Source organism: Ornithorhynchus anatinus, chromosome 2 (genome assembly GCF_004115215.2).
Source record: "Ornithorhynchus anatinus isolate Pmale09 chromosome 2, mOrnAna1.pri.v4, whole genome shotgun sequence".
NCBI classification, from domain to species: domain Eukaryota; kingdom Metazoa; phylum Chordata; class Mammalia; order Monotremata; family Ornithorhynchidae; genus Ornithorhynchus; species Ornithorhynchus anatinus.
The window spans coordinates 139335785-139361066 of NC_041729.1; the positions used below are offsets into that span (position 1 = coordinate 139335785).

The 25282-nt window shown below is 44.3% G+C and overlaps 1 protein-coding gene across 1 annotated transcript; it reads left to right on the forward strand.

Annotated features, from left to right (window-relative positions):
- The first annotated feature begins 3675 nt into the window (after positions 1-3675).
- On the forward strand, positions 3676-24819 carry LOC100093484 (olfactory receptor 51I2-like). The gene is made up of 2 exons (XM_029047060.1): positions 3676-4617; positions 24787-24819. Exons 1-2 carry the CDS (start codon positions 3676-3678, stop codon positions 24817-24819), a joined length of 975 nt encoding a protein of 324 aa, XP_028902893.1.
- Positions 24820-25282: the final 463 nt, after the last annotated feature.

Genomic DNA, 25282 nt, shown 5'->3' on the forward strand with positions numbered 1-25282 from the left:
TAGAGGAGAGAGATGATTGCTACCTCTCAGAAGCCAATACCTTCTTTTTTATGGTATTTAGATTGTCAACCACTGTTCTACCAAAGGGGTGATACCTGTTAATTAGGTCAGACACAGCCCCTGTCCTACATGGGGCTCTCGTTCTAAGTAGGAGGGAGAACAGGTTGTTAACCCCCAGACATTTAATCTCTGAGGCACAGAGAAGTTAATTGCTTTGCCCAAGGTAATTGGCAGAGCCAGGATTAAAACCTATAACTCCTGACTCCCAGGCCCCTTCTCTTTCCACTAGGCCACGCTGCTAGTGGCAGGATCAAGGGAAGGAAGGAATGAGGGTCAGAGGCAAGAGGGAGCCAGGGATGGAGGGAAGGAGGGAGCCAGGGTCAGAGGGAAGGAGGGAGCAGAGATTCAGAGAGAAATGGTAAACATCAAAGGTTTTTGGTGTATGGGAGAGCCCTATTCTGGCATCAGAGCATGTGACAGGCTGGAAAGGGTAAAGGCTTGAGGCAAGTAGACCTATGAAAAGGCTGGTACAATAGTCTAGTCAGGAGATAACAATAATAATAATGATAATTATGGTATTTGTTAAGTGTTTACTGTGTGCCAGGCACTAAACTAAGCTCTGGGATAGATACAAGCAAATTCAGTTGGACACAGTCCCTGCCCCATGTGGAGTTCACAGTTTCAATCCCCATTTTACAGATGAGGTAACTGAGGCACATAGAGGTCAAGTGACATGCCCAAGATCACACAGCATGCAAGTGGCAGAGCCGGGACTAGAACTCACGACCTGATGACTCCCAATCCCATGCTCTATCCACTATGCCATGCTGCTTCAGAGATGATGACGGTTTGAATCAGAGTTCAAGCTCTCGTAATATCCTGGCTGGATTATTGTGTCAGCCTCCTCTCTGATCTCCCTTCTTCCTGTCTCTCCTCACTCTACTCTGTTTTTCATTCCCCTGCCCAGATCATCTTCCTACAGAAACGCTCTGGGCATGTCACTGGAGAAGCAGCGTGGCACAATGTAAAGAGCCTGGACTTGGGAGCCAGAGGTCATGGGTTTGAATTCCCACTCTGCCACTTGGCAGCTGTGTGACTTTGGGCAAGTCACTTAACTTCTCTGTGTCTCAGTTTCCTCATCTGTAAAGTAGGGATGAAGACTGTGAGCCTCACATGGGACAACCTGATTACCCTATATGTACCCCAGCGCTTAGAACAGTGCTCTGCACATAGTAAGCGCTTAACAAATACTAACATTATTGTTCCCCTCCTTAAAAACCTCCAGTGGTTGCCTATCAACCTCCACAAGAAACAAAAACTCCTCACTCTTGGCTTCAAGGCTCTCCATCACCTTGTCCCCTCCTACCTACCTCCCTTCTCTCTTTCTACTGCCCACCTCACACGCTCCGCTCCTCTGCCGCTCACCTCCTCACTGTCCCCGTTCACACCTATCCCGCCGTCAACCTCTGGCCCATGTCCCACCTCTGTTCTGGAATGCACTCCCTCCTCACCTCTGCCAAACTAACTCTCTTCCCCTCTTCAAAGCCCTACTGAGAGCTCACCTCCTCCAAAAAGCCTTCCCAGACTGAGCTATCCCCTTTTCCCTCTGCTCTCTCTGCTCCCCCTCTACTCCTCCCCCTTCCTTCACCTCCCCTCAGCTAAGACCCCTTTCCCTCTGCTCCTCTCCCTCTCCCTTCCCCTCCCCTCAGCACTGGGCTCATTTGTATATATTTTTTATTACCCTATTTATTTTGTTAATGAGGTGTACATCCCCTTGATTCTATATATCGTGATAATGTTGTCTTGTTTTTGTTTCGTTCTGTTTTGCTCTGCCATCTATCTCCCCCGATTAGACTGTGAGCCTGTCATCGGGCAGGGATTGTCTCTATCTGTTGCCGAATTGTACATTCCAAGTGTTTAGTACAGTGCGCTGCACATAGTAAGAGCTCAATAAATACTGTTGAATGAAAGAATGAATATTGAATGCCCATTTGGGTGCCCATTTAGGTGGAGAGAAAGAGGTGGACCTAAGATCTACTGTGGAGGAAAAACAGGTAGGATTTAGTGAATGATCAATTATGTGGTACTGACATTTAGGGAATGAGACAGAGGGAGGACCAGCAAATGATACTGAGAAGGAGCTTTCAGAAGGTAGGAGGAGAACCAGGTGAGAGTCAGATCAGAGAATGTTTCTAGGAAAATGAAGGTGCCTACAGTCAATCAGTCAGTCACATTTATTGAATGCTTACTATGTGCAGAGCACTCTACTAAGTGCTTGGGAGAATACAATATAACAGAAACATTCCCTTCTCAGGAAAGGCAGTTAGGAAGCCAAGATGGAATAGGACAAATAGATGAAGTTCCTTGTTAAGAGCAACCAGTGAGACTTGGACCTGTCTCTCCAAGACCGAGAATCTGTCCTACAGAATTGATTGTGCTGCTATGGGCTCTCAATGTGTCCTTCGCACTCTGTTGTCTCTGCCAATCATGGCACTCAATCATGGGGTGAATCAAGAGAGTAGACAATCAGGGGTATAGCACCCTTCAAAGTTAGAGGTAGTCTTCACCCACTTCAACCAGCTCCAGGCAGAACTGGGGCAAGAACCAGTTAATGGTATTTATTTAGTGCTTATTATGTGCAGATCTCTGTACTAAGCACTTGGGAAAGTATAATACAACAGGATTAGTAAACACATTCCCTGCTCAGAACGAGCTACCCATCTAGAGGAGGAGATAGACATTAATATGAATAAATAAGTTATTTATGAAATATAAAATTATGAACAAAAATGCTATGGAGTTGGGAGAATATCCAACACCCAAAGGTCAAAGATCCAAGTTCATAGATGAGACAGAAGGGAGAGCGAGATGGGGAAATTGAATTTTGGAGAAGGCCTCTTGGAGGAGATGAGACCTCAAGAATCTATGTTTTCTGAGTCCCAAAGGACTTCTTTGAGCCTATGGCCAGGCTAGAGCAGAGCCTATTGGACATGACTATCCCAGTTGATTGGAGAACTCATTGAATATGGCCTCAGGGGACAAAGGGGGTGAAACCCCAAATGTAGCCTGTTGAGAAGAGATTTTGAGGAGTTTGGACAGGAATGGGATCGAGGAGATGGTGTAATAGTTAGAGGGTGCAGTAGGATCTAGAAGCACATTGTAATATTGAAGACACACGACCCACAAAAACTAGAAACTTTCAAAAAAAATTAGATATGCACCAGAATAGAACTCTAAAAGAGGGAGAAGGAAGAGCTTCAGCAGAGAGAGGGTGAAGGTGTTGCAGGCAGGGGAAATGATGTGCTGAAGGTACTTGTAAAGCACATACTATATGACGGACACTGTACTAAATGCTAGGGTGGACATAAGCTAATCAGGTTGGAGATAGTCCATGTCCCACATGGGGCTCAAAGTCTTAATCCCAGTTCTACCAATGAGACAAGTGAGGCCCAGAGAAGTGAAGTGACTTCCCCAAGGTCACTCGGCAAACAAGTGTCAGAGTTGGGATTAGAACTCGGATCCTTCTGATTCCCAGGCCCGTACTCTATCCATAGGCCATGCTGTTTCTTTTCTGGACACCAAGTTAGGTTTCCAAGAGGACCACAGGCCAGTCCTCAGGGGGCTCAGGACTCACTTGTGAGTTGATTTCTGTTCATTTCTTCACATATCCCCAGCATGGGAGAGTCCCAAGGCAACACCTCTGGCTCCCTCTCCATCATCCTGACTGGCTTCCCAGGATTGGAAGATTCCTTGTATTGGATGTTTATTCTGCTTGGAGCCCTCTACTCTGTTTCCATCCTAGGAAACTCCCTGATCCTGGTCATCCTCAAGGAGGAGCAGAGCCTGCACCAACCCATGTATTATTTCCTGGCCATGCTGGCCATCAGTGACCTGGGTGTGAACTGCTCAACTCTGCCCACAGTCCTAGGCACCTTCTGCTTCAACGTCAGGGAGGTTAGCTTCGATGCCTGCATGACCCAGATGTTCTTCATCCACTCATTCTCCTTAACGGAGTCAGGCATCCTGCTGGCCATGAGCTTTGACCGCTATGTGGCCATCTGTAACCCACTCAGATACTCAGCGATACTGACCGGCAGTAGCATTGTCAAGATGGGTTTGGCCATTTTAGTACGCAGCTTCATTTTGATCCTTCCTTTACCCTTCCTCCTGAGGAGACTGCCATTTTGCAAGGTCAACATCCTGCATCACGCTTACTGTCTCCATCCCGACCTCATCCACCTGCCCTGTGGGGACACCACCTTCAACAGCTTATTTGGCCTATTCATCGTGCTCTCCACATTCGGACTGGACTCCGTGCTCATCTTCCTTTCCTACGTCCTGATCCTCAGGTCCGTCCTGACCATCGTGTCCCAGTCAGGGCAGTCCAAGGCCCTCAACACCTGTATCTCCCACATCTGTGCGGTGCTCATCTTCTACATCCCCATGCTGGGCGTGTCCATGATTCACCGGTATGGGAAACGGGCCCCTCCATTCATCCACACATTGATGTCCATCGTCTATCTCTTCGTGCCACCCATGCTTAACCCCATCATCTATAGCATCAAGACCAAGGATATCTACAAAAAGATGGACAAGATGCTCTCTGGTGCTTTCGGGGTGGGCCGGGGAGTTAAGCCCTTATCTGGATAATATTAAATGCTTCTTTGTAGTGTTTCACCTTTGTGAAAAGTCTGAGCCTTCTTGGTCCTGATCACTGAGAAAAGCACAGTCTCTGACCCAAACTAGCTTGTGAGCTTGAAGAATCCTGTCAGAAAGAAAATCTCAGTGGTAAGTCCAGTGGTGTATGACCCTTTCAGAATCCCCCCCTCCCACAGACCCCCCAGGTCCCCTCTATTACAGACACACTGATCCAGAGAGAACCAAGATAAGATGGAGTCAGGGCTCGCCATGGTGACCTCTCAAAATTCCTTCCAGAAATTGTGGTCTTTATTCAGTGTACCTCAGGACAAGGCAGAAAGGGGCCAGGAGAAGGATGGGAGAAGCTTCATTCTCAAGACCCTTGAGCTTGTGTGGGAGGGCTAGAAAGGCAGATGGGCCAAACCCAAACAGAGCTGAGAATGCATTTTGCCAAACTATGAGAATGACTGACCACATTTTTCCCTTTCCTGTCATCTTTGGCCTCTTTCCAGATTTCTTGAAAGCTTAACTCTGGCTTTCTTTCCAAATAAGAACTCGACTGGTGATACGCCCCTGGCCAAAAGGATAATTTGGAAATTAATGTCAAATAGGATCCTGTCCTGAATATTTTGCTTTAGTAAATAGGCTCAGTTCTTCTGACCAATTTACTTCTAACCCACTAAACTGAGTGTAGCTCAGGTTGGAGGTGATGAACAGGAATTATATTTTAATGTCAACTTCTGAAATGTTGTGAAGCAGTATGGCCCAGGGCATTGTGACCCAGGGAGGCATAGTGGATACAGCAGGGACTTGGGAGTCAGAAAGACCTGAGTTCTAATCGGGCCTCTACCACTTGTTTGCTGTGTGACCTTGGTCAAGTAACTTGGCTTCCCTGTGCCTCAGTTACCTCAGCTGTAATAGTGGAATTAAGACTGTGACTGTGAGTCCGAAGTGGGTTCCAACAGTGTCCAACCTAATTATCTTGTGTGTACTTCAGTATTTAGTACAGTGCCTGGCACATTGTAAGTGCTTAACAAATACTAAAAAAATGCAGGGTTAGTAAATTGGGTTATTACATATTTCGTTTTATATTATATAAATATTTTTTAAGTGCTTACTATGTGCAGAGCACTGTTCTAAGCTCTGGGGTAGATACAGGGTAATCAGGTTGTCCCCCATGAGGCTCACAGTCTTAATCCCCAATTTACAGATGAGGTCACCGAGGCACAGAGAAGTTAAGTGACTTGCCCACAGTCACACAGCTGACAAGTGGAGGAGCTGGGATTCAAACCCATGACTTCTGACTCCCAAGCCCGTGGTCTTTCCACTGAGCCACGCTGGTTCATTTTCTGTTCAACTACAGGCACAGTATACCATGTTTGGCAAAAAAAGTCTTAAATAAAATCAGTCATTTATGACTGTAGAGCTCTTCAGCATAGCAATTTCTGGATGCTTTGAAACTTAATTATCATCAAACACCTAAGATTTCCCATCATATATGAAGAAATTCATTTCCACTTTTGACCAAGTTTTCAGTATTTCCTGGTTCACTGGTTGGTTGGCTCATACCTGACATTTTGATGTTTTTTTAGTATGTTTTCTTTGAATCATTTATACGTGGCCAGTATAAACCACATGAAAAAATAAGTGGCTCATTTTCCTCTTAAATTTTTCCACATGCAACAGACCCTCATGCATTCACCAATTAGGACTAATATCACATTAGCAGGCATCATTATCTGGGAGTTTTTGAAAAGTACCCTGCATATTTTATGTAATTCACAACTGTATCCCAAGGCAACAGAATAACAAAATTATTTTTGAGATGCATCCCAACTGAATTTCATGCATCAGCTTTCTTGGCCTGTTAATTTCATGTGCAAGCTATGAAAAACTCTCCTATGTTTCTTCTATATCATTTGAATATTTTTAGAATTCCATCCGCTGAGATATGTTTCTCAGTAGTAAACTTCAGTGTCGACATTCTATTATTCTATTAATGAGTTCAAGTTGACAGATTGTACCCACTGACATTTCCCTGAACACAATTTATCCTGTAAATACTTTTAATAGAGTTTGTCTTGTGCCAGGTTTGTACTGTACTTTCTGATAAAGTTCAACCTGATCAATACTTTTTGCAATCTTCCTTGTCTTTTGAAGCAGTTAAACTTGTGATGAGATGTATTCTGTTTTGATCTATTTCTATGCATCTACCAACAGTTCTTTCATTCATTCACTAGCATTTATTGAGCACTTACTATATGCAGAGCAATGTACTAAGTGCTTGGAATGTACAATTTGGCAACAGATAGAGACAATCCCTGCCCAGTAATGGGCTCACAGGCTAAATGGGGGAGACAGACAGCAAAGCAAAACAGAATAAATCAAAACAAGACGTCATCAAGATAAATAGAATCAAGGAGATATACACTTCATTAACAAAATAAATAGGGTAATAAATAATATATACAAATGAGCACAGTGCTGAGGGGAGGGGAAGGGGGAAAAGCAGAGGATGGGGGAGAGGAGAGAGGGGAGGAGAAGAGAAAAAGGGGGGCTCAGTTTGGGAAGACTTCCTGGAGGAGGTGAGCTCTCAGTAGGGCTTTGAAGAGGGGAAGAGAGTTAGTTTGGCAGATGTGAGGAGGGAGGGCATTCCAGGATAGCGGTAGGACATGGGCCAGGGGTGGACAGTGGGATAGGTGTGAACAGGGGACTGTGAGGAGGTGAGCGGCAGAGGAATGGAGTTTATGGGATGGGCAGTAGAAAGAGAGAAGGGAGGTGAGGTAGGAGGGGGCAAGGTGATGGAGAGCTTTGAAGCCAAGAGTGAGGAGTTTTTGTTTCATGTGAAGGTTGATAGGCAACAACTGGAGGTTTTTGAGGAGGGGAGTGACATGTCCAGAGCGTTTCTGTAGGAAGATGATCCGGGCAGCGGGATGAAGAATAGACTGGAGTGAAGAGAAACAGGAGGAAGGGAGATCAGAGAAGAGAGTGACACAATAATCCAGTTGGGATATTATGAGAGCTTGTACCAGCACGATAGCCGTTTGGATGGAGAGGAAAGGGAGGATACTGGACATAGTGTGAAGGTGAGACCAGCAGGTGTTGGTGACTGATTGGCAGTGGGAAATTTCTTTCAATCTAAATTGACATTTACTTCCATGAAGTTTTGTGTCCTCTCATATTTGAACCAATGTCTATTCAGTGTCTTTTTCATGTTCCCCTAGGTTTGCACTCCAAGGCAGTGAATCAGTCAGGGATGCTTTTGCAGTTGTCTACAGTTTTAAAAACTCGATTACTTCATTGATGGAAAACTTCCATAGCAGAATACAATACAAATGCCAGTGGGTAAACAATAGCTTCCAAATGCCAAATTCTACAGCTTCCAGTTAAAATTGTATGTACCAGAACCCTAAACATGTGTGGAGAAAGAAAAGTATTTTGCATCTAAAATTTGACAAAAGCCTCATCTCGGTCAATCAATAAATGGCATTTATTGAGAGTTTACTGTGTCCAAAGCACTGTGCTAAGCACTTGGGGGAATAGTAGATGCACTACAATAAAGTTGGTAGACACAGTCCCCACCCATAGGGATTCTATAGTCTAAAGGAGGATCTTGCAGTCTAGAGGAGGTGCTTACAGTCTAGAAGAAGACTTTACTGTCTAGAATGGAAAAAAATAAACATTTTTTTAAAAAATAATTATTCAGATCTTTGGGATCTAAAATACTCTTATGTAATCCATCCCTTTTCTTTACTGACCTGAATGAATGTGCATATGCCTTAAATCTGTCTATTTTTTCTATAGATCTTTGTATTAATCTCACATCCTTCAAGCATCCACACCAGAACATACTCTTTGAAAAATTTATCGTTTTCCTACTCTTTCAAAACCATTTAGGTATTCATTTAACTTATATTACCTTCCTCTGTCAAGTCATAAACTTCCTTCCAGACATAAAACATGTTCGCAATCTCAGATTTGTTACACTATTCCCCTTAATAGAAATGATTTGAACAATATCCTTCCTATCTTCACATTTTACTGGTTCATTCATTCATTTATTCACTCACATCTATTGAGCACTTATGGTGTGCAAAGCACTGTACTAAGTGCTTGGGAGAGTACAATATAACATCAGACTCATTCTCTGCCCACAACAAGCTCACAGTCTAGATGGGGAGGCAGACATTAGTATGAGAAGCAGCATGGCGTAGTGGATAGAGCACAGGCCTGGGAATCAAAAGGTCGTGGGTTCTAATCCTGGCTTTGCCACTTATCGGCTATGTGACCTTGGACAAGTCACTTCACATCTCTGTTCCATCTGTAAAATGGGGATTGAAACTGTAAATCCTACTGAGACAGGATCTGTGTTCAACCGATTTGCTTGTATCCACCCCTGGCACACAGTGAGCACTTAACAAATACCGCAGTTATCATTGTTATTACAAATAAATAAATACATTACATATATTATTTGAATATATAAGGGAGGGAAGGAAAATGAATGAAGAAGCAAGTGGTTTCAGTACAAGAAACCACCAGTGGAAATTTTTTTGAACAGCTGGAGCATTTCTTCTGCTTCATTTGAATGGCTCTTGTTTGATTTTCAACCCCTTGTAAATCTGCTAGGGCACAATATTAACCTAAGGCAAATAAAAACTATACTGTAGGTTCATTCAGTTTTTGGCTCCTATACAGGTCTAGTCTGCTTCCATTTCTATGGAAGTGGGTCAAGCTGAGGTGAGGCCTGGGAGATATTGGTGATGCCCTCCTTATCCTGACCCTCCCCAGGTCTGATCTGATCCCATTCCCATGATTTTGGGAGTTCCCGGCAAGCTGCAAGGAAGGGTAGGCATATCTGCCATGGAATAAGTTTTTAAAATGAAAGGCTCCAGGCATTAGAAGTTGAATTATGGGCATGGGAGAGTTCAGTAAGGGAAGATGAGAGGGGGTGGAGCAACTGTGGGTAAGAGCTGGTTTAGGGAGTAAGTGGGTAGTGTAATACAGGAGATGGAGATTACACAAAGCGATGGGGTTGGTGGAGTGGGTAATAAAGATGGTATTTGTTAAGCACTTACTATGTGTAAAGCAATGTACTAAGCACTACGGTGGATACAAGTAAATCAGGTTGGACCCAGTCCCTGTCCCACAAGGGCCTCACAGTCTTAATCCCCATTTTACAGATGAGGTAACTGAGGCCCAGAGAAGTGAAGTCATATGCCCAAGGTCACCCGGTAGACAAGTGCTTAGAACAGTGCTTGGCACAGAGTGAGTGCTTAACAAATACCATCATTTTTATTAAGTGGTAGAACTGGAATTAGAACCCAGGTCCTTCTGACTCCCAGGCTGGTTCTCTATCTACTAGGCCACACTGCTTCTCTAGAAGTAGAGGTGTAGGGAGGGTGGGTTGAGGGAAGGACAGGGTTTACCCGATTTGACATACAGGGAGAAGCATATTTGACATTAGCTATTGTGTCTTTTTATGTGTATATTGTGTATGCACATAGCTATTTGTATTTCTTATCTGATTAGTTTCCCCCATTGGATTGACAGATCCATGAGAACATGGATCATGACTTGTTACTTCTTCTGTAGATTCCTCAAGCACTTAGTGCTCTGCATACAACAGATACTCGATAAATATTGTCCATCGATTCCTCATCTCCCCATATTATTCTCTCCCTATTCTCTCTCCCTTCAGCATCCCTTGTTCAATTGAGTTCGGTACCTCCTAGCACTTGCTCCATCCCCACCGCCATGGCACTTATGTACATATCCTCATACTCTATTTCTTCCCCTTACCTGTAATTCATTTTATTTTGATTTATTTTGAGAAACATTCATTCATTCAATCATATTTACTGAGTGCTTACTGTGGGCAGAGCACTGTACAAGGCACTTGGGAAGTACAATTCAACAACATATAGAGACAATCCCTGCCCACAAGGAGCTCACAGTCTAGAAGAAACAGTGGCCTAGTGAAAAAAGCATGGGCCTGGGATTCAGAGGACCTGACTTCTAATCCCAGCTCTACCACTTGTCTGCTGTGTGACTTGGGCAAGTAACTTTTTTCTGTGCCTCCGTTACCTCATCTATAAAATGGGGATAAAATCCTCCTCCCTCTGATACTCTGAGTCCTATGTGGGACAGAAGCTATGTCCAACCTATTCTCTTGTATCTACCCCAGTGCTTCCCCTCTCAGGCTCGTACCTGGGAAGTTTCCAGTCCTCTACCAGTCTTGACTGTGGGAGGGAGAGTCAAGCAGAGGCATATCCATTCCATTCCTAGCTTGGGCAGTGTCTAGCGAGGGGAAGGCAATCTGCTACAAGTCAAAACTCACTTGTGCTGGGCAGCAGTGGCATGGGAGAGAGTAGAGGGTGGAGACTCGTTTACTTCACGGAATGAGGCAGTAGTAAACCACTTCCTTATTTTTACCAAGAAAACTCGATAAATACCCTACCAGAACAATTGCAGGTGGAGGTAGGGCATTCTGCGAGAGATGTGTCCACCAACTGTGTTGTGTTGTACTCTCCCAAGCACTTTATGCAGTGCTTTGCACCCATTAAGTGCTCAGTAAATATAATTGAATAATTGATTGAAAGTGAGGGTTTAACAGCCCCCCAACATTTTTGAATGCCCCAATTACAAATCCCAGAATGCTTTAGAGCTTAAACTGAGCATGTAACGATGATGCAGCAACTTGGATTAAAAAGTTTAGCCAGGAAACTTCCAATCTCAAAATGTTTGCCTTTTTTTTTTCTAAAACTGCCCTTCCTGGCTAAAGCTGGATGAGCAATCTGCCTTTTCTTTACCTACATGTCCATTAAGTTGCTGAAAGCCACTTAAAATGTAGCTTGGAGAGCATCCCTCTCCCTCAAAAACCTCCAGTGACTATCCATGTCTGTCTATATTGAACAGAAACGCCTCATCACTGACTGATTCAGAGGTCAGTCAATCAATGTTATTTACTGAGCATTTACTATGTGCAGAGCATTCTTCTAATCACTAGGGGCAGTGAAAACACAGCAGCAATGGTAGACCTGTTGCCTGCTCACAGCGAGAAATAGCATGGCCTAGTAGATAGAACATGGTCTGGGAATCAGAAGGACCTGGGTTTTAATTCCAAGTCTGCCACTTGTCTGCTGCATGACGGGTAAATTACTTCATTCCTCTGTGCCTCAGGTACTTTATCTGTAAAATGGGTATCAAGACTGTGAGCCCCATGTTGGACATGTACTAGGTCCAAACTGATTAACTCGTTTCTACCCCTGTGCTTAGTATAGTGCTTGGCATAGATTAAGCACTTAACAAATACCAAAAAAAAAAGAGATTTCATTTTAGAGAAGGAGACAAACATTAAAATAAATAAATGAATTATGGATATGTACATAAATGCTCCACCATTTGCCTCTTTCTAACCTGCTTTCTCCTGCTATTCACTAGCTCACCCTTCCCAAGCTAACCTTATGATGGAACATTTCTTGTGATTCTGTCTCCAATCTTCTTACTTGGCTATTTCTCCCTACATTAAACAAATGACAAATTACCTACCTACCTACCAATTGTCTTATTTTGCCCGACAATAAGCAGTGTGACCTAGTGGAATGAGCACAGGGCTGGAAGTCGGAGGACCTGGATTTGATTCTCAGCTCTTGTCAAGCCATTTGACTGCTATGTGACCTTGGGCAAGTCTCTTGCCTGGGTCTCAGTTTCTTTATCTGTAAAATGGTGATTCAAAATTCCTGTCCCCCCACCCCTTATTTAGGGAGGGAACTGTCTCTTGTAGGACAGGGATTGTGACCAATCGGATTACTTTATACCTATCCCAGTGCTTAGTACAGTGTTTGGCATATAGTAAGTCCTGAACAAATAGCACAATCAGTCATATTTATTAAGTGCTTTTACTGTGTGCAGAGCACTGTGCTAACTGCTGGGGAAAGTACAATATACAAGCGTTACAGAAACATTCCCACAATTATCATTATTATTATTATTATTATTTTCCTTCCCATCTTCAGTGCCCTTCTAAGAAGTGATTTCTTTCAGCAAGAATTCACTGATTAATAGCCATCTTCCTGGTCTTTTCATTCCATCAATCACCTGAGCATACAATTAGTCAATCAATCAATAGTATTCATTCAATCAATAGTATTCATTGAGTGTTTACTGTATGTGGAGCACCGTACCAAGCAGTAGGTAGAGCACATTACAGTAGAGTTGGTCTACATGGTCCCTGTCCTCAGCATGAACTAGTGGGAATCAAAGGTCCTGGGTTCTAACTCTGCCTCTGTCAATTGCTTGCTGGGTGACCTTGGGCAAATCACTTAACTTCTGTTTGCCTCAGTTTTCCTGTTCTCCCTCCTACTTAGATTGTGAGCCCCATGCAGGACAGGGCTGTGTCCAACCTAATAAGCATGTATTACCCCAGTGCTTAGAACAGTGTTTGACACATAGTAAACACTTAACAAATTCCATAAAAGAGGAGTTTACAGTATAGTGAGGGAGGTAGATATTGAAACAAATTACAGATAGGGGTAGCAGAAAAATATAAGGGTATATACACAGTGTCGTAGGGCTGGAGGTGGGATGAGTATCAAAGTGCTAAAAGAGTACAGACTCAAGTGCACAGGAAACACAGAAAGGAGATTGAATAGGGGTTAGTCAGGGAAGGCCTTTTGGAAGAGATGATATTTCAGCAGGGCTTAGAAGATGGGGAGAGTGGTGGTCCGTCACATATGAAGGGGGAGAGAGTTACAGGACAGTAGATGTGGGCAAGGGGTTGGTGGAGAGAGAGATGAGACTGTAGGTTGACATTAGTGGAGTGAAATGTGTGGTTAGAGATTAGCAAGGTGAAGTAAGTTGCAGAGAGCTGATTGAATGCCTTTAAGTCAATGGTAAGGAGTTTCCGATCGATACAGAGACGGATGGGCAGGGCCTGAGAAGCAGAATGGCTCAGTGGCAAGAGGATGGGCTTGAGAGTCAGAGGTCATGGGTTCTAATCCCGCCTCTGCCACTTGTCAGATGTGTGATTTTGGGCAAGTCACTTAACTTCTCTGTGCCTCAGTTAACCTCATCTGTAAAATGGGGATTAAGAATATGAGCCCCACATGGGACAACCTACTTATCTTGTATCTACCCCAGCGCTTAGAACAGTGTTTGGCACATAGTAAACACTTAACAAATACCATTATTATCATTATTATTAATAATAATGACATTGGTTATTTCCCTTTCCCACCCACACAATCTGTCATGCAGGATTAACATGCACTTGTGTGTCACATATGCTTGGCATGACCTTTCAAATGAGGCTCTTACTATGTAAAAATCATCATCTTTGTCACTGTGCATGCTTGGTCATCATAGTGAGACTTCAGGTCAGCTTTTAAGTGATCAGTTTCACCTACATCACAGCAGGCTGCTTAACAATTTCTGATATGTGTCAGTGTGTCACTCTGCATTTTCTCAGGGGATCTCCACTGCCTTGCTCACAATTAAAAATTAATGATAATTATGGTACTTCTTAAGCACTTACTTTGTATCAAGCTCTGTTCTAAGGCCTGAGGTAGGTATAAGTTAATCAGGGTGGACATAGTCCCTGTTCCACATGGGGTTCACACTCTTAATCCCCATTTTACAAATGAGGCAACTGAGGCCCAAGGAAGTTAAATGACTTGCCCAAGGTCATGCAGAAGACATGTGGCGGAGCTGGACTTAAAAACCAGGTCCTTCTGACTCCCAGGCCTATGCTCTATACACGAAGCCCTGCTGCTTCTCTAATTCACCTTGCTGTGGTTATCTTAGGGAGCTGATCCACCTGGAAATGGTGAACCTCCCCATCGGGGCACCTCAAAGCTAATCTTTTCATTTCCCAACAACAGACACTGAAGAATTCTACAAATAGTGCAAAGAAAGTAAGTCAATGAAAGTACGATTGAATAATATATATGCAAAGGTGTTCAGGATGGATACAAGCATGAGTCCTTTTAGACTGTGAGCCCGTAGTTGGGCAGGGATTGTCTCTATCTGTTGCTGAATTGTACATTTCAAGCGTTTAGTACAGTGCTCTGCACACAGTAAGCGCTGAATAGATATGAATGAATCCTGGAGATTGTTGCTGGGTTTATAAAATTTGAGAAGTTGGCAACACCCCAAAGAGGTGCTCAATGAATATGCAATTGACAAAACTCCAGTCTCTCCCCTCTTCAGTCCGTATTTCACTCTTCTTCCCTGATCATTTTTTCAAACCGAAATGTTCTACACATATCTCCCCACTCCCTTAAAACCTCCAATGGTTGCCCATCCATCTCCACATCAAACAGAAAATCCTCACCTACTCATTAAATTCTCTCCCCATGACTTATGCTCACTCTTCTGCCACTACAACCCAGCCCATGCACTTTGCTACTTTAATATCAACCTATTCATTGTGCCTCATTCTCATCTCTTTTGCCTTCGACCCATGCTCATATCTTACCTCCGGCCTGGAATGCCCTCTACCTTCACATCCAACGGGTCATCCCTCTCCCCATCTCCAAAGCCCTACTAAAGTCACATCTCCTCTAAGTGGCCTTCGCTGACTAGCCCTCCATTTCTCCACACTATTTGTTCTCCCTTCTGCATTGCCTACACACTTGGGTGTGTACCTCTCATTCGAGCCCCACAGCATTTACTACATATCCTTGAGAAGCAGCATGGCCAAGTGGATAGAGCATTGGCCTGGGAGTCAGAAGGACCTGGGTTCTAATGTCGGGTTTGCAAAGTGTCTGCTATTTGACCTTAGGCAAGTCGCTAACTTCTCTATGCTTCATCTGTAAAATGGGGATTAAGACTATAAACCCCATATGGGATGATGATGACGGCATTTGTTAAGCACTTGCTATGTGCAAAGCACTGTTCTAAGCGCTGGGGAGGATAAAAGGTGATCAGTTTGTCCCACATGGGGGTCACAGTTTTCATCCCCATTTTACAGGTGGGAATAACTGAGGCCCAGAGAAGTTAAGTGACTTGCTCAAAGTCACACAGCTGACAAGTGGCTGTGCCGGAATTTGAACCCATGACTTCTGACTTCCAAGCCCGTCCTCTTTCCACTGACCCACACTGCTTCAATATGGGACTGGAACTGTGTCCAACCTGATTTGCTTGTATCCACCCAAGCACTTAGTACAGTTTCTGGCACATAGTAAGCACTTAAACACAATTATTATTATTATTACTGATATGTAATTTGTTTTAATGTCTTTCCTCTAGACTGTAAGGTTCTTGAGGGCAGGGATCATGTTTACCAACTATATTGCATTATACCCTCCCAAGAGCTTAGTACAGTGCTTTGCACAAAGCATTCATTCATTCATTCATTCATTCAAGCGTATTTATTGAGTGCTTACTATATGCAGAGTACTGTACTAAGTGCTTGGAATGTTCAATTCAGCAACAGATAGAGACAATCCCTGCCCAATAACAGGCTCACAGTCTAAATGGGGGAGATAGACAACAAAACAAAACAGACCAAAACAAAACAAAACAAGGAGTCAGGTGTAAATATCATCAAGATAAATAGAATCATAGATACATAAGCATCATTAACAAAATAAATAGAGTAATAAATAATATATACAAATATGCACAATGTTGTGGGGAGGAGTAGGGGGAAGAGCAGAGGGCGGGAGAAGGTGGAATGGGGAAGGGAGGAGGAAAAGAGGGAAAGGGAGGGCTCAGTCTGAGAAGGCCTCCTGGAGGAGGTGAGCTCTCAGTAGGGCTTTGAAGAGGGGAAGAGAATTAGTTTGGTGGATGTGAGGAGGGAGGGCATTCCAGGTCAGTGGTAGGATGTGGGACAGGGGTCGACGGCAGGACAGGCATGAACGAGGGACCGTGAGGAGGTGAGCGGCAGAGGAGTGGAGTATTTGGGGTGGGCTGTAGAAAAAGAGAAGGGAAGTGAGGTAGGAGGGAGCAAGGTGATGGAGAGCTTTGAAGCCAAGAGTGAGGAGCTTTTGTTTTGAGCGAAGGTTGATGTACAACCACTGGAGGTTTTTGAGGAGGGGAGTGACATGCCCAGAACGTTTCTTTAGGAAGATGAGCCGGGCAGTGGAGTGAAAAATAGACTAGAGCGGGGAGAGACAGGAGGATGGGAGATCAGAGAGGAGGCTGATACAATAATCCAGTTGGGATATTATGAGAGCTTGTACCAGTGAGGTAGCAGTTTGGATGGAGAGGAAAGGGAGGATCTTGGCAATATTGTGAAGGTGAGACTGTCAGGTGTTGGCAATGGATTGGATGTGTGGGGTGAATGAGAGAGCACAGTTAAGGAGACACCAAGGTTGCGGGCCTGTGAGACGGGAAGGATGGCAGTGACAGGGAAGTCAGGGAGAGGACAGGGTTTGGGAGGGAAGATAAGGAGCTGAGTCTTTGACATGTTGGGTGGCGAGCAGACAGCCAGGTAGAGACGTCCTGAAGTCAGGAGGTAGAGAAGCAGCATGGCTCAGTGGAAAGAGCACGGGTTTTGGAGTCAGAGGTCATGGGTTCGAATCCCGGCTCTGCCACTTGTCAGCTGTGTGACTGTGGGCAAGTCGCTTAACTTCTCTGGGCCTCAGTTACCTCATCTGTAAAATGGGGATTAAGACTGTGAGCCCCCTGTGGGACAACCTGATTCCTCTATGTCTACCCCAGCGCTTAGAACAGTGCTCTGCACATAGTAAGCGCTTAACAAATACCAACATTATTATGAGCCTGGAGGGAGAGGGAGAGAACAGGGGAGGAAAGAGAAGCAGCATGCTTTAGTTAAAAGAGCATGGGCTTGGGAGTTAGAGGTACCTGGGGGAGTTAAAGGAATCCTGACTCCACCACTTGTCTGTTGTGTTACCTTGGGCAAGTCACTTCTCTTCTCTGTGCCTCAGTTCCTTCATCTGTAAAAGGGAGATTAAGACTGTGAGCCCCACATGTAACTACCCCAGTGCTTAGAACAGTGCTTGGTACATAGTAAGCACTTTACAAATACCATAATTATTATAATTATTAATTAATACCATTGATTGATTGATTGGCCTAAAACTGACTGGGTGAGAGGGTATGGGGGAATTTCTCATCATGAAAGCAAGCAGTCTGCCTCAACAAGTGGCATAGAAATGGGGCAGAGGAGTGGGGGGCACTGGACATTCCCTCCTCCTGCAGGCTCCATTCTGGAATCTCAGGCAAAGTCCCTGCCTCGAAGGAGAGATTCGACAGGAGCTGTTGCAACTCTCCCGGTTTCTAAAAGAGGATAGGCTCATTCTACAGGTAAATTTCTCCTACTAGCTCAGGGATCTGGGGGACAGAGTCTGTCAGTCAACAGAGTCAATCAGCTAACCATACTTACTGAGTACTGTGCTAAGCACTTTGGAGAGTACAATATAACAATACACAGACACATTCCCTGACCACAGGTGAGCTTACAGTCCACAGGGGTTTAGGATTTTGTTTGTTTTGTTTTTAGCATGAGCACATCAGGAGAGGGAGAGAGACAGATAGACAGAGACAGACAGACAGAGATATAGAGAGGCAGAGAAAAAGATGGAAAGAGAGAAAAAAAACACAGGATAAAGCCACCTGCTGACTTTGTGAAGAAGACCCAAAAACCCATATTCAGATTATAACCTGCCAGCAGCCTCATCTTCAAAATACAAAAGATAATAAGGAAGTGAGAGTAACAGAAGAAAAGACAGGGGAAGTGGGAGATGGGAGTGGCCTAGTGGATAGGGCATGGGCCTGGAAGTCAGAAGGACCTGAGTTCTAATCCCAGATCTAGCACTTGTCAGTTGTGCGATCTTGGACAAATCACTTAACTTCTCTGTGCCTCAGTTACCTCATCTGTAAAATGGGGAGTAAGATCGTGAGCCTTATGTGGAACATGGACTATGTCCAACTTGATTAGCTTGTATCTACCCCAGTGCTTAGAACAGTGCCTGGCACATAGTAAGTGTTTAACAAATACCATAAAAAATGCAGTGAGGAAGAGAGAGGCGTGAAGGGTAAAGCATGGAGAGACAGAGAATGAGTATTTGTAATGAGAGACAAATGACAGAGACAGAGACATTAGGGGCCCAAGGAGGAGAGTGGGAAAAGCAACCAGGGACTTGATCATCCACACCTTGAATAATCAGCTCCTGATCCTGGCGTGTGACTCACAGAATTGGGCCCATAACAGATCTCCACAGCCTAGAAAATGCAGAGGGTAGAGAGCTGGAGGTAGTGATTCAGATCTGTTAAGGGAGAACCATCAAATTCCAATTTAAAAGCCCTGAATAAAAAGGAGAAAGGTGAGGGATTCTTGTGTGGATTAGCTAAAGTTTCACTTCAATTTTTTGTTGCCATTTACCTGGATACACAGTCTTAATGTGCACAGAGACATCAGATCTGAATGGCCACAATTAACAAGACCATTTTAGCAAACTGAATTACTGCCCCAGCTTCTCAAAACACTTGCTCCACCCCTTTCCCCCTTTTCATCCCTTTTTACCACCCACCTTTACTTGGCTTAATATGTTAGTCTGACTGTTGTCCCTCTTGTTGCAGAACTACATGTTGGAATTCCAACTGCTGTGTCCTCTCCTTATCTCAGAGGATCCTTACCTCCCTCTGCCTCTCTGACTCCTTCCCAGGTTCAGGGTTCTGCATCATTAGCGGCCCACAGGGAATGGGGAAGAAAACAGTATAAACCTGGGACTCAAGGAGCCACAGGAGTCAGAGCTGAGGCGGCAGGGGATTGGGCTGGTCTGTATTCTGGGAGAGAGCATCCTTCTGTGGAAAGCTGTTGATGAGTGCAGGGAGGATGAGCCCCTCCAGGCCTAGTGGATATATTAAGTGCTTGGAGTATTGAGGGTTTTTCCTCGCTGGCTTTTGGAGCATCCGGGGTTCCTCCCGTTAAGAAAAAGAAAGCTGAATCCTCAGAACTAACCTCTACTTTTCCAGGTTTGAATTTTTCTGTTCTGGGCAGACTGGAGGAAAACAACTGAGCCCTTCAACCTCTTTCTGGGCTTTTTAATACTGGGCTTAGCACAGCCTTTCTAAGTATCACCCCAGCATAGCTTTTTTCTGTCTCCCCAGTAAGGCCTATTTGAGGGTCCCACACCATGGAGGAGAGGGAGGATCCTAGAGACTCAGAGAGAGCATAAGGGTCATAGAACTAGGAGGAAGGGTTACAGGAACTGGGATTATTCACCCAGGAAAAAAGAGTAGGAGGAAGGAAGGGGAAAAGTTGGACAAAGGACCATACTAATCGCTTGTACTCAGAGCTGCTTCCGCAGTTGCCTTTAACAGCTTTCTGGAGCCAAGGAGCAGTGTGGCCTGGTGAAAAGAGCCCAGGCCTGGGAATCAGGGTATTCCTGACTCCTAGAATGTCTGTTACCTCATCTGTAAAATGGGGATTCAGTATCTGTTCTCCCTTCTACTTAGACTGTGAATCCTGAGAGGGACAGGTACGATGTCCGACCTGATTCACTTGTATCTACACCGATGCTTAGAACTGTTCTTGACACAAAGTAAGCACTTATTATTATTGTTATTATTATCATTAACTGAAGACTTCCCATTGTGAAGGGACATTATAAAGAGGAGGGGGAGAATGAGTCTGCTTTCTGAGACATCAGCTGACAGGGGAACCGGACAGAGTAAACCCTGCCAGCCCATTAGTGGGCTTGTTCACCCTAGTCTTCTTGGGCAGGGACCATCTCTGCTAGTCTCTGTCTCTGCTGAAGACAGAACAATAGTCACTATTATTATTATAATTATTATTATTATTGTTGTTGTTTTTATTGCTGTTATATGCTTAGTATGTGCCAAGCACTGTACCAAGTGATGGAGTAGATACAAAAAAATCAGATTGAACCTGTCCCACATGGGCCTCACAGTGTAAATATGAGGGAATAGGATTTAATCCCCATTTTACAGATGAGGGAACTGAGGCACAGAGAAATTAGATGTCTTGCCTAATGTGACAGAGCTGATGAGCATCGCAACCAGAATAGGTTATCTGACTCCTAGTCCCAAGTTCTTGCCATGCTTTAGTGAGGATTCATTCAATTGAATTTATTGAGTGCTTACTGTGTGCAGGGCAGCAGCGTGGCTCAGTGGAAAGAGCCTGGGCTTCGGAGACAGAGGTTATGGGTTCGACTCCCGGCTCTGCCACTTGTCAGCTGTGTGATTGTGGGCAAGTCACTTAACTTCTCTGTGCCTCAGCTACCTCATCTGTAAAATGGAGATTTACTGTGAGCCTCATGTGGGACAACGTGATTACCCTGTATCTACTCCAGTGCTTAGAACAGTGCTCGGCACATAGTAAGAGCTTAACAAATGCTAACATTATTATTATTATTACTGAGTGCTTGGAAAGTACAATTTGGCAAAGACCATGCTGAGCAAAGACTAAAACTGTGATTAAACCAGCTAAGGGATTTGGATTATTTTTATGTAATCTAAGAAAAGGATACTTTATACATATGTTGGGGAAGCGGGAGTTTGGGGTGGAGGGGACGTTGGTAGGATGCAGGGCTGAAGAAAAGTAATTACCTGCAATAATAATTATGTGGTATCTCTGGTATCTGTCCAGTGCTTACTATGTGCCTAGTACTGGGGTAGATACAATACAATCAAATCAGATACAGTCCCTGTCCCTCATTGGACTCACAGTCTAAGGGGGAGGGAGAATAGGTGTTTAATCCCAGTTTTTTTTCAGAAAGGAAATTGTGTCTCAAAAAATGACTTGCCCAAGGTCACACAGCAGGCAAGTGGTGGATTTGGGATTAGAACCCAGGTCTCCTGAGTTCCAGTACAGTGCTTTTTCAATTAGGCCATGCTGCAAGACTATAGGTGTGTTTTTTGTGGATTCTGAAAACCAGTCCAATTCCTCTATCTGGGCAGGAAGGTCCGTTGTGTCAGAAGTGCTTTCTGACTTTCCATTCCAATGTTCCAGGGACGGTCTTGGGCTCCTGGGATTGTTCCCAAAGAACTGGAAGGGGAACCCAGCTGGGAGCTGCTCTGGGAAGGTTGTTCAGAGAAGACTGGTCCCTATTGGTGGAGGTCAGGGGGCGGCTCCATTTCCCTTGGCCCCAGGCTGATTCTGTCGGACTCGGAGTGGGCCTGGTCAGGGCTTTGATTAGCTGTCAGAAGTGAAACAGACAGAGCAAACCCCACCAGCCTTCCATGAAGCCAAACCATCTGGGGGTCACCTTTGGGCAGGTGCAGTAATGTCTCCAAATGCCCTCAGTAGAGTGAACTTCCCATGGTGGTCACCCACAGCCCAGTGGGTCAGACTTCACAGATGGTCACTCATAGGCTAGCAGGTCAGATGGCTTAAAGAATCACATCACCCTCAGACCCATCAGGTCCGATTCTCCAATGGTCACCTCTAGCCCAGCAGGTCAGGAACTCTTGTGGTCACCTACAACCCAGCAGGTCAGACTCCCCAGATGGTCACCCACTGGCCAGTGGGTCAGACTCCCTGGGTGGTTACCCACATCCCAGCAGGTCAGACTACCAGATAGTCACCTTCATCCCAGTGGGTGAGACTCCCTGGATTGTCACCCATAGTCCAGTAGATATGACTCCCCAGATGGTACTAAGCATTTGGGAGAAGACAATAGAGGAAGTAGATACAATCTTTGTCCTCAAGGACTTTATATCTAGCAAGGGAGCAGACAATGAAATAAGTTCCAGGTAAGAGAGGCTGCCCAGCATAAGCATATCAGTGCTGTGGAGGTAGGGTGAGGACCTAAATGCATAGGGAGTACAAACACAAGTGCATAGATGATGCAGTAGGGAGGGAGATAAAGTGGGGAAATGAGAGATAAGTCTGGGAAGGCTTCCTGGAGGACCTGTGATTTTAGTAGGGTTTGGAAGATGAGGAGAGCAGTGGTCTGTGTATATATGTACATATTTTTAATTGTATTTATTTATTGTAATGATGTGTATATATCTATAATTCTATTTATTTATAGTGATGCTATTGATGCCTGTTTACTTGCTTGGATGTCTGTCTCCCCCTTTCTAGATTATGAGCCAGTTGTGGGCAGGGATTGTCTCTATTTATTGCTGAATTGAACTTTCTAAGTGCTTAGTACATTGCTCTGCCCACAGTAAGCGCTCAATAAATATAAGGTTGAATGAATGAATGGATGTCTGTCAGATTTCATTCATTCATCTGTTCATTCAATCCTATTTATTCTGCTCTTACTATGTGCAGAGCACCGTACTAAGCACTAGGGAGAGTCCAATTCAACCATTAACACATTCCCTGCCCACAAGATTTGAAGTAGGAGGGAGTTCCAGGTAGTGGGAAGGGGCATGAGCAAAGGTTCAATGGAAAGAAAGATGAAAGCGAGACACATTTAACAGGCTAGGGTTAGATGAGCTAAAGTGTGCAGGCTGTGTAATAATGGAGAGTAGTGAGGCTGAGCAAGGAGAGAAAGAACTGGTTGAGTGCCTTAAAGATGACAGTGAGGAATTTCAGCTTAATGTAGAACTGGACTAAAACCTAATTCATCCCATCACCAAGGGGGAAAGTGGGTCCATTAAAATGAATTACATAGGATTGTACAGAGTGCATAATACCAGACACAAATGGGAAATACATGGTTATTTACCCTGAGGACCTTGCAGTTGGTCATAGGGAGAAGCTTAGGGAAGAGTCAGAGTGATTTACAGTGGAGGTGATCGGCTGAAAAGATCAGTGAAAGGAAGGCTTTATAGACCTCTGTTTTGCTTTGCTGTCTGTCTCCCCCGTTTAGACTATGAGCCCGTCATTGGGCAGGGATTGTCTCTATCTGTTGCCGAATTGTATGTTCCAAGCACTTAGTATAGTGCTCTGCAAATAGTAAGCGCTTAATAAATACTACTGAATGAATGAGCACCCAGCTGGAAGACAGTGGTATAGCATCTGTCTCCACTACCCTAGTATTAGTATCCCCACTCTTCCTTCCCTCCTGTGGCAGATCCCATCACTAATCCTGACCCCAAATTGGGTGGGGTGACAGGACAGTTGAAACTTGGTGGTTCCTAACCTTTTGGTGCTTAATGACATTCCCTTCATGGAGTTAATGATTGAATCTCTGTCTGGGACCACTTGACTAAAGAGCCACAGTCAATAAATTAATTCACCGGGGACTGGTGTGGACATTTGAGGCAGAGACATGTAGAAAATTATTTCCCAGTGCTTGTCTGGGACCAAATAAGAAGCAACTTTACCTAGTGGAAAGAGCAGAATACCTGGGTTCTAATCCTGTCTCTGCCACTTATCTAATGTTTGACGATGGGGAAGTCATTTCACTTCTCCATGTCTCAGTTCCCTCATCTGCAAAATGGGGATTCAATATATGTTGTCCCTCTTACTTAGACTGTGAGCCCCATCTGGGATCTGATTATCTTGTGTTTACCTCAGCACTTGACACAAAGTAAGTGCTTAACAAGTATTATTGTTATTACTGTTATTGTTCACCAAAGGGGCAGGGAGATTGGAAGAGGCTCCTATTTGTTGAGGAACTGCTCTCTTTCCTTGCCCCACTCCTTAGGAAGCAGAGTGGCCTTGAGGAAAGAGCTAAGGCCTGGGGGAGAGAGAACCTGGGTTCTCATTCTAGCTCAGCCACTTGCCTGTTGTGTAAACTTGGACAAGTCACTTAACTTCTCTGGGCTTCAGTTTCCTTATTGTAAAAAATTGGGATTTGATATCTGTTTTCACTCTTATTTAGATTGTGAGCTCCATGTGGGATGGGGACTACGTCCTAACTTAGTAAATAATAATAATAATAATGTTGGTATTTGTTAAGCACTTACTACGTGCCAAGCACTGTTCTAAGCGCTGGGGTAGATACAGGGTAATCAGCTTGTCCCATGTGAGGCTCACAGTTAATCCCCATTTTACAGATGAGGTAACTGAGGCACAGAGAAGTTAAGTGACTTGCCCACAGTCACACAGCTGACAAGTGGCAGAGCCGGGAGTTGAACCCGTGACCTCTGACTCCGAAGTCCGGGCTCTTTCCACTGAGCCACGCTGCTTCACTATTTACTATTTAAATAGTAAATAGTGGGCTCATAGTAAATGTTTAAAAAACATAATTATTAGTTGACCTGTCTGCTCAGAAGAAGCTAGCACCTTTCATCCATTTTTCTCCTTGGTCTTTTTAGGTAGGAAGAAACATCAGCCAGCACAAACAATAGTGATAACAATAGTTATGATATTTGTTAAGCATTTACTAGGTGCCAAGAACTGTACTAAACTCTGAGATAGATACAAAATAATCGGGATGGAGACAGTCCCTCTCCCAAATGGGGTTCACAGTCTAACCAGTCTAAAAGAGCCTGTGCTTGGGAGTTAGAGGATGTGGGTTCTAATCCCAGCTCTGCCATTTGTCTGCTGTGTGATCTTGGTCAAGTCACTTCACTTCTCTGTGCCTCAGTGACTTAATCTGTAAAATGGGGATTAAGACTATGAGCCTCACATGGGACAACCTGGTTACCTTGTATCTATCCCAGCACTTAGAACAGTGCTTGGCACATAGTAAGTGCTTAACAAATACCGTAATAATAATTATTATTATTAAGTGGGTAGCAGAACAGGTCTTTAATTCCTATGTTAGCAGCAACTGCTTAATACATATTACCACTTTTTCTACTAAATGAG

Excerpts from the sequence above, each read along its gene's own strand:
- LOC100093484 (XM_029047060.1), top strand. The coding sequence starts at position 3,676 with ATGGGAGAGTCCCAAGGCAACACCTCTGGCTCCCTCTCCATCATCCTG. Across the intron at positions 4,618-24,786 it reads TGCTCTCTGGTGCTTTCGGG|GTAGGAAGAAACATCAGCCA; the intron begins GTGGGCCGGGGA and ends TGGTCTTTTTAG.